This window comes from Arachis duranensis, chromosome 1, assembly GCF_000817695.3.
Source record: "Arachis duranensis cultivar V14167 chromosome 1, aradu.V14167.gnm2.J7QH, whole genome shotgun sequence".
NCBI lineage: Eukaryota > Viridiplantae > Streptophyta > Magnoliopsida > Fabales > Fabaceae > Arachis > Arachis duranensis.
Genome location: NC_029772.3, coordinates 101,468,371 through 101,477,663, shown reverse-complemented (window position 1 = coordinate 101,477,663; position 9,293 = coordinate 101,468,371). Strand labels below are relative to the sequence as shown.

General features: G+C 34.3%; 1 protein-coding gene across 1 annotated transcript; it reads left to right on the top strand.

Moving 5' to 3' along the window:
• Positions 1–1,798: 1,798 nt before the first annotated feature.
• On the top strand, positions 1,799–6,420 carry LOC107469463 (palmitoyl-acyl carrier protein thioesterase, chloroplastic). Its single transcript, XM_016088834.3, has 7 exons — positions 1,799–1,881; positions 3,190–3,686; positions 3,835–3,968; positions 4,576–4,689; positions 4,910–5,081; positions 5,132–5,200; positions 5,830–6,420. Exons 2-7 carry the CDS (start codon positions 3,204–3,206, stop codon positions 6,097–6,099), a joined length of 1,242 nt encoding a protein of 413 aa, XP_015944320.1. The 5' UTR covers positions 1,799–1,881; positions 3,190–3,203; the 3' UTR covers positions 6,100–6,420.
• Positions 6,421–9,293: the final 2,873 nt, after the last annotated feature.

The following is a 9,293-nucleotide window of genomic DNA, read 5'->3' as shown; positions in this document are numbered from 1 at the left end:
ACAAAACAGATTGCTCTGCCAACATGTAGGTTGCATTATAAAATAGGTTTCTTTGAAGTCTTAGATGAGGTTGCTGCATGCCTAACCAAAAGGTAAAATCATAGGGGAACAAAAGTAAAGAAAAGAAAAACAATGAGAGGGATTTTAAAAAATAAAATAAATTCTATTTCACCTTTAAAACCATTTATTCTTTCTCTCCTCTACCGCGAAACATGTTTTAGTACTGAATTTACCCTCATCACGTCGAGGTTTATCCCAAGTCCTCCTTTCTAAGAAGAAAAATTAGTCTTGAATTTAGGAGACCAAAGGTCACATAAACGTCTTGACCAAAAAGACAAGTGTTGGTTACATGTTCAATGCTTCTTAAATCTTAAATTTCAAGAACTAAATATGGGATAATTTTCTTAATATTGTTAAAGCACCTAGTAATATAAGATAACATCATATTATTTACTATATTAATTAATTCCACATTTACTACTTTTCATCGGATTAATAGATACATTTTATTTACTAATATATATTATATAATAATATAAATATTACTGCTCTTAACTAATTAAAATTTTAACAAGGTACCCGTCCTAAACAAGAGGTATAATCTTATTGATTTTTAAAGTGTTACTAGATATGGCAAGATAAAAAGTGGTTTTAAATATGGGTATTTGCAAATTGGTTTAAATGAATATTCAATGAAAAAGTAATTTGATATGAATTATATAATTATTAAAGAATTTAACATATAAAAAATAATATTAGTTTAAGTGACTAAAAAGTTATTAAAATTAACACGTATAATATGATTTAATAAATAAATAGCCAAATGAGTTTCTAAAAAATTGTTAATTCCTTAAATTGGTTTTCGAAAAATTTTTGGTTAAATTTATTTTTTTAAAAATTTAAATTATTCATGTTAGTTATTCTATTATTTTATTTGTTGACGGTGTTAAAATTTGCTAACGTAAAATATTAAATAACACATCAACACACACTTAAAAGTTTTAATTGACTATTAACATAATAAATTTATAAAATTAGATAAAATTTTTTAATTGATTTTATTTAATTTCATAAACTAATCATGTTAATAGTCAATTAAGACTTCTATGTGTGTGTTGGAATGTCACTTAAGATGCACATTAGTAAATTTTGATACTATCAACAAATAAAGTGACAAAAAAAACTAATATGACTAATTTAAAATTTTTAAAAAACAAATTTAATTAAAAAATATTTTTAAAAATTAATTTAAAAAGTGAATAATTTTTTAGGAATTAATTTCATCATTATTCATAATTTAATAGTATAGTTTAAACGAAGAAAAGCATAAATAAATAAATTATTTAGTATATTACATTTCAATTTTGATTGTACTACTCTTATTAAAATACTACTCTTTAGGGGCAATATGGTAAACATAAGAACACTAATGCTGGAAACTTTAAAGTGGAGGCGGGAGGGGCACGTTACACGTTAGCAGTATATATAACCTGTCCACCATACAATTTCCCCAACCACAAAATAATCAAAATTCACATTACATTTGTCTATACTTCATGGTTCATGCATTTAAATTGTACTGAGTTGATGATTATTAACTGACTAACTGTTATGTTATTTATTTATCTTCTTTTCGTGTAAACGAAACCTCGATTTTAATTTCAAAAAATTGTGAATAACAACTCAGCAAAGGAAAAGGAGCTTCGAAATGACGGAATAGCCCTTGTTTTATTCCAGGCTTTTGCTTTTGTTTGTTGTTCTCGTTTGTTGAGCGGCTTTGCGCTACTCTTCGCTTTCTCTCTTTCTCTTTNNTCTGCTTACTCTTCTTCCTCTTCTTCTACTGTTCCTCTTCTCGTGTGTCTCTCTGACGGCTATACTCAGGTACGGCAATCTCTTCATGTGTTCGCACACTCTCTCTTCTGATCTGCACGCCACACGTTTCGTCTCGTTTCCCGAGAAACTGCACTCGCTCTATTCTTCACACTTCTATCTTTCCTCTTGTTTTTCTTCTCTTTTTCTTTCTTCTCCTGATTTGATTCTCGTTTTCATTAACTGTGAAAGATCGAGCTCATGAAATGAACACACACGAACTAGAACACTCACGATTTCTGCATTTCTGGTTATTTCGCTTCTTTTTTTTTTCGTTTAAGAAGAAAAATAAAATTAATGAGAGCTGGATGCATTGCTTTTTTTGTGAGTTTCGATCCGTTAGGGATGTGATTTTAGCTGTCGATTGTAATGTCTTTGATTTTCTCTTTTGCTGCTTTCGGTTTTGGCTTAGTTTTTTAATCTTCTCGGTTTGCGGTGTTCTCTAGATTCAAAGCCAGATCTGCGTCGAACTCCCCAACGGTTTGAATTTATTATCGTTTGTGTGATTTTTTTTATTAATTAGTATACTGTGTGAATAATTTCGTGATGTCTTCGTTTTTCTGGATTCTTAATGAGGAATCTCGGTTGATGAACATAAACGTGCCATTTTGTCGTGGAAGTTTAATAGATGGATTCTGTAGCTTTGTTTCATGCAATTGGTTATTTGAATTTGGCTTTATGTGTTTTCATTTTTCATTTTTTTTCCAAAAGAAGAAAAACGAAGAACTTCTTCTGTCGGTCACTAACTTGAGAGGAATGAACATGAATTCTTTGCGAGCTCTTGAGTATAAGCTGGTTAAATGTGCAGGTTGAATTTCTTAACCTGTAATTGAAAATGAGATAAAATATAGCAATTAGAGGAAGGTTAAAAATGGAAAAAGAAAAATGCAAAGAGTTCTTTGGACCTGTTTTCTGTTCTTAAATTGTTTAGTTTGGGCAGAATATTTTTTAATGACTGTCGTGTTCTTTTAATATTACGACAAACAGTTTTGCTTTTAACAGGTAGTAGTATTTTCCATCGCTCATTTACCCTTTCGTGTGTGATATTAATCTCGTGATATCTTCTGGAAAAATTCCTTTTATGTTTCTGGAGGAAAAGTTTTTCTTCCTCCACAATGCATTAAACGTTTGTATAATTATACAGGACTCTATTTAGGAAGAAATTTCTTCCTCCATGAGTCTGGAGTTAACACTCTGTTTTCTGTTGATCCAATTTAAATAGGATTCTCCATTTCTTCTCTTTTTCTCCACTCAGTTTTTCCCTCTTTGCTTTTTATAATTTATTATTTTATTTTTAACTTGCCTCAACTTTGCATGCAGCTGTAGAATTCATTATGGCAACTGCTGCTACTGCTTCCATTTTCCCTGTTCCTTCACCCTCACCAGATGCAGGTGCAGATGGCAACAAACTTGTTGGTGGCTCTGTTAAACTTCAAGGGCTCAAATCTAAACATGCATCTTCTGGTGGCTTGCAAGTTAAAGCTCATGCCCAAGCTCCACCCAAGATTAATGGAAGCACAGTAGAAAGCTTGAAGCATGATGATGATTTGCCTTCCCCTCCCCCCAGGACTTTTATTAACCAGTTACCTGATTGGAGCATGCTTCTTGCTGCTATAACTACAATTTTCCTGGCAGCAGAAAAGCAGTGGATGATGCTTGATTGGAAACCAAGGCGATCTGACATGCTTATTGATCCCTTTGGAATAGGAAGAATTGTTCAAGATGGTCTAGTGTTCCGTCAAAACTTTTCTATTAGATCATATGAAATTGGTGCCGATCGAACAGCATCTATAGAGACAGTAATGAACCATCTGCAGGTATGGTCATTTCATACAAATAACTTTTCATTTAATCTTTGGCGACAAACATGATATATAGATAGGGATTTTAATTTGCGCACTGCACAAATTTGAAATTTACAGTATTTTTCACACAAGGTTATGTTAACTATTTGTTTAATGACAGGAAACTGCACTTAATCATGTCAAGACTGCTGGACTTCTTGGTGATGGCTTTGGTTCCACACCAGAAATGTGCAAAAAGAACTTGATATGGGTAGTCACACGGATGCAGGTTGTGGTTGATCGTTATCCTACATGGTAAGACACCCTATATGCACCCTTAATATATCTGATTTTTGAGGGTATCTATGTTGATCTGGTTAAGATGTAAAATAGCACTAATCAAAGATTAAATTTGATGACTTAAGATGGTTTCAATCACGTTAAAATGTTGAAAAAAGGTGTGGACTTTTGAAAGAAGTTATTCCGTGTTCTTTGCATCTTTTTTTGATTTACTAGTTGTATATTATCTATTCTGTTTGAGGACTATATGTTTGAAGTTTTAAATTGATTTCCCTTGTGGATATGGATTGAAGTTAAGTAGATCAATTAACAAAAATGCTGCATGTTCACTAAAAATCATCTACCGAATCAGCTACTATGTATTTGTGTATATTTGTACATATTGATTCACAGGTTTTTTTTTTCAACTAAATAATTTGCCACCAGAATAATCAAACCTGTGACGAATAATCAAACTTGTTTACAGTTGTATAATAATTTTATACATATTTCTATACCCAGTGGTTGATTGGTGCCTTGATTTTTTCAATACACATAGCATAATTGATTAATTAATTAGGATCATTACAAATGTTCTGAGTACAATAATCTGAAATTGAGTGGACCTTTCTATTTGATTCAGGGGTGATGTTGTTCAAGTAGATACTTGGGTATCTGCATCTGGGAAGAATGGCATGCGTCGTGATTGGCTTCTGCGTGACTGCAAAACTGGTGAAATATTGACGAGAGCCTCCAGGTGATTATTTTCGGGAATTTCTCCCCCTTACTGCTGCTGATGCCAGACATGTTTTAATAAAAATGTTCCTGAGTGTGAACCACTTTTGCATTTGAAATTCTGTGGTTGATTTGTATCTTAGTTTAAGACTTCATCTTGTTCGCACGCATGACCTTGGAGCTAGTAAGTGATGATGTGTAAGCATTTTCTGATCAGTTGTTCTGGTTTTGATGATCTACAGTGTTTGGGTCATGATGAATAAACTAACAAGGAGGCTATCTAAAATTCCAGAAGAAGTCAGAGCGGAGATAGCATCTTATTTTGTGAATTCCGCTCCAATTCTGGAAGAGGATAACAGAAAACTATCTAAACTTGATGACAATACCGCTGATTACATTCGCACGGGTCTTAGTGTATGTCAACTCTTTTTTTGTTTCCCTTCCATACTGTATCTGTGTTTCAGCCTAGATGGAATGATCTAGATGTCAATCAGCATGTTAACAATGTGAAGTACATTGGCTGGATTCTGGAGGTATCCTGTTCTTGTTTCATCTCTCGTTCCTGTTTTCTTTCTCTCTTTCTTTACTGGGCACATTTCGTGTAGAGTCTTACTAATATTGTAAATGTGGATGGCCAAATCATTTTCTGGGAGGAACCTTTTGAGTGGGTCTCTTTCTCTGACGAGAATAAGGCCCTTTGCAGGATGAGTAATGATATTCAAGGTGTCCAATTTCCTTCACAGAAGGACCCCACCGTTCAGTCTGTTGTGTCTGTGAAGTGTATAGTCAACTTTCTATGTAGTAAGGATGGGTACTTTTGTCAGGGAAATTAGGTCAAGTATCATTACTTCTTGCAAGTTTAGGAAGTTTAAGTCACTTTATTTCGTTGGTACAGATTTGTGAGCCAGTGAGGGACACCGTGTAGTGTGGCTTGAAATTAAAATGTTATATGATTGAATTATAATCGATGCTGGGCAGTATCATAAAGAACTGAAGATCAGGGTGTGATATCTGATCTTCCGTAAATCACTTGGGATTCTCTTATTATAGTGCTTGTGGATTTTTTCTGGGTGATAACAAGATTGATATGTTTCATTTTGTTATTTGTTATGCACTGGATTGCAAGTTTCTTAACATAACCATTTTACTTTGTTTGCTGCAGAGTGCTCCGCAGCCAATCTTGGAGAGTCATGAGCTTTCTGCAATGACTTTGGAGTATAGGAGGGAGTGTGGTAGGGACAGTGTGCTGCAGTCCCTCACTGCTGTGTCTGCTGCCGACGTCGGCAATCTTGCTCACAGGGGGCAACTCGAGTGCAAGCATTTGCTTCGACTTGAAGATGGTGCTGAAATTGTGAGGGGTAGGACTGAGTGGAGGCCCAAACCTGTGAGCAACTTTGACATTGTGAATCAGGTTCCAGCCGAAAGCATCTAAGATTTCGGAATGGTTAGTAGCCGGAGTTGCATCGGTTTCTTTGCCGAGTTGTGGCCCCTGGAGAGTCTTGCTTGTGTTTGTCCGATCTAGATGTCTTTATATATGTATACCTTCTAATTTGTGTTACTTTTGGTGGTAAGGTGGGGAAAGTAGAAGTAAATCTCATTCTCATTGTAATTAGCTCCTGCACTACCCCCTCTTCTCTCGATCTCTTATCTCTCTCCGCTCCATATCTCATTACATTTATGGTTGGGCTACTGCTAGGCTGTCTTCAATATTTAATTGCTTCATCAAAATGGCTAGGCATGTATATTATTATTATGATTATTCTTTTCTCTACCCATTGTTGGAAAGATGCAATTTTTCTTGTGAACAGAAAGCACAATTATTGTTTGCATGTATATCCTGTAGGCAAGAATGAAATTGCTCGTATGATGAAACTTTTATACTGCTCCAGCTTGTACGCCGGTGTCTCACGTGGGAATTATTGGATGCACATTGCATCAAACACCTCGTCTTCAAGGCTCGTATAATTATTATATTATTTGTATATGTATTGCTTTTTACTTTTCGGTCGACAAAATTATTATAATACGTTTCATTTTTGTTTCGGAAATGTGGGGGCGTGTCCATGTGCAACCCTGCGTACTTGTCTAAAGCACTTTTAGTTTGGACTTTAAAGTTTAAACCAATGTTTTTGGGCTAAAGAGTCCTTTTATGATTATACCGTTTTAATGTTCAAAGTTAATGACCCAAAAAATGAATGTTCAAAGTTCTTTCCCTTATTGATAAAAGATAGTTCATGCGCATGATTCATTATAAATACAACTGTTCACGAATGCTTAATTCATTATAGAATTATTATATATCGTTAAATGATAATTTTGATCAGATTCGCAGCGGATGACCAAAATAAATAACATTATCGATCATCAATCAGTATAAATATATAATAAAAACACTATAATACAGGCTCTGTTTTCCGAGCTAAGGATCCTAGGCAGGAAATAGTAAATTTAAGGTTCCAATTTCCAAGTTCCAAGTTCCAAAACAGTCCAAAAGGAATAATCGATCTGATTAAAATAGCAAAGAGAAGAGTAGAGATTGTATTTGTGCGTGTATAATTGTCTTAAGAGAGAAAGAGAGCACTGAATTTTAGAAGAGAAGAGTGATAGTATAATATAGGGAGGTAAGAAAGAAGGAAAAAGAGAGAGAAGCGAATGCAACCCGTGGGTGATGGTTAACTGCAAAAGGAAAAGCAAAGGTGATTTTAGGGGGCCAGTGTGGGCAGTAAATTTCACTATCAAAAGGGGTTACCCACTTACCCCTTACTTGCTAGTCTTTACTGGATTCTGCGGATCATGAAACCTGTCCACACTCTGATTTGAAAGTAACCAGCCACTGCCTGCCAGTCACCATATATGTTACTACTGCCTCACTAGTCACTGCTGTCTGCTGTACGTGGGTTTCCCATTCACCACAAATATTATTTAGGGTAAAAAGCATATATAAATCAAACACATCTTAAAATTACGTAAAGTCCTAAATTAAAAAATGCTACGTGCATGTCTTTATACACATTTTTATATAAATCGAATTGATAGAATTTATATTAATCGTTTAAGTACTAAATCGAATCGACAAAATTTGAATTAATAGAAATTGAGATAAATCAACATTACTTCTTAATACAATATTATTGTTGTATTATGAAAAATATGAGTTTTAGATATTGCAATCATTTTATCTGATACTTTTACTTACATATTAATATATTTTATAATTAAGATTAATGATTAAAACAACTAAAATATCTCTATTCTTGAAATATCCGAAAATATTCCCATAATACTATGCTACTGCTACAAGCTAGTAACTCGGATTAACACATCAGTGGGATTTGAAATTTGATGCATGATGCTTAAGACATGCTTCAACAGCATTATGTTAGGAACACTTACATACAAGTGCGGTGTGCGGCCCACTTTCTTGGATGTCAATTTCTCAATTTCCGTTTCATCAGGTCTTCAATTTAGTTATGAAAAAGTATACCCAAGCCAGTCAAAAACTAAACAAAATCACATTAATTTATATAAATAATTAATTTTAAATTTTATTGATTAACTAAACATAATTAAAATCTATAAAAACATTTCTTTTCTCTCTCATATTAACCTATCCACCTCTAACAATCACACACACAGACTTCTCTCTCTCACCGTCCTCTCCACCTTCCCACCGCGACCCACTCCTCCGATCGCTTCCGCTTCTAGCTGGAACTATTTTTACCAGATCGAGAGCTCGTAAACCTTATGTTCAGACTCGGGTTCGGGTCTCAGAGCTTCCGCGCGTCAGCGCACGTGACTTCCCCCCTCGGAGCCGGCGTCAACAGCGACATGAACAGGCGCGTTGAGACCGAGTAGATCCGCATAGACCTGAGGGAGCCTCCTTGGAGCACCGTTTCAATGGCGGCCTGGCACATGTGCCAGTTTCCAGTCCACAGTAGTCCAACGTCACCGTTAACCGGGTTAACCGTTCGCCCACATGCTTCGAAAAATAGAGACCGAAAAAAAGCTGCACAGAATATATGTTCTTGCTTTTGAAGGTGGACTTGGTTGGAGGGTACCATGATGCAGGTGATCATGTGAAGTTTGGATTGTCAATGGCTTTCACGATGTTGCTCTCTGGGTTTTGGGATATTAGGTGCCATTTTGATGATTAAAGAGACTGCAAACTACACAATTACAGAAATATAAAAAAAACATTCATTTAATATAAAAAACATTCTAATACTTAACAAAAGAAATATCCAGTTATATTTTAGTAAAAATAATTAAATATTTATAAAATTTAAAAAAATATGAAATTTTTAAAGAAATAGAGACATTCACATTTGCAATACAAAAAAATTCGAAAAATATATAAAAGAACATCCATTTAGTATGAAAAAGAAACATTCTGATACTTAGCATAAGAAATATCCATATAGATTAACTCGTAGAGATTTTGGATTCACCAAAGGTATTTTGGCTGATTTTTTACTAATACCATTTTGGTTCCCTAACATTACTCTTTAGTTATATATATGGTAATGTGGAATTTCATAGAAAAACAAAGGATCGGAGCGGCTAATATAGACCAAAAAATTCGTTTTTTTTTTTAATAAACGAGCTTAACACAAAAGAGTAGAGCGA

Excerpts from the sequence above, each read along its gene's own strand:
- LOC107469463 (XM_016088834.3), top strand. The coding sequence starts at position 3,204 with ATGGCAACTGCTGCTACTGCTTCCATTTTCCCTGTTCCTTCACCCTCA. Across the intron at positions 3,969-4,575 it reads GTTGATCGTTATCCTACATG|GGGTGATGTTGTTCAAGTAG; the intron begins GTAAGACACCCT and ends TATTTGATTCAG. Across the intron at positions 5,082-5,131 it reads ACATTCGCACGGGTCTTAGT|CCTAGATGGAATGATCTAGA; the intron begins GTATGTCAACTC and ends TCTGTGTTTCAG.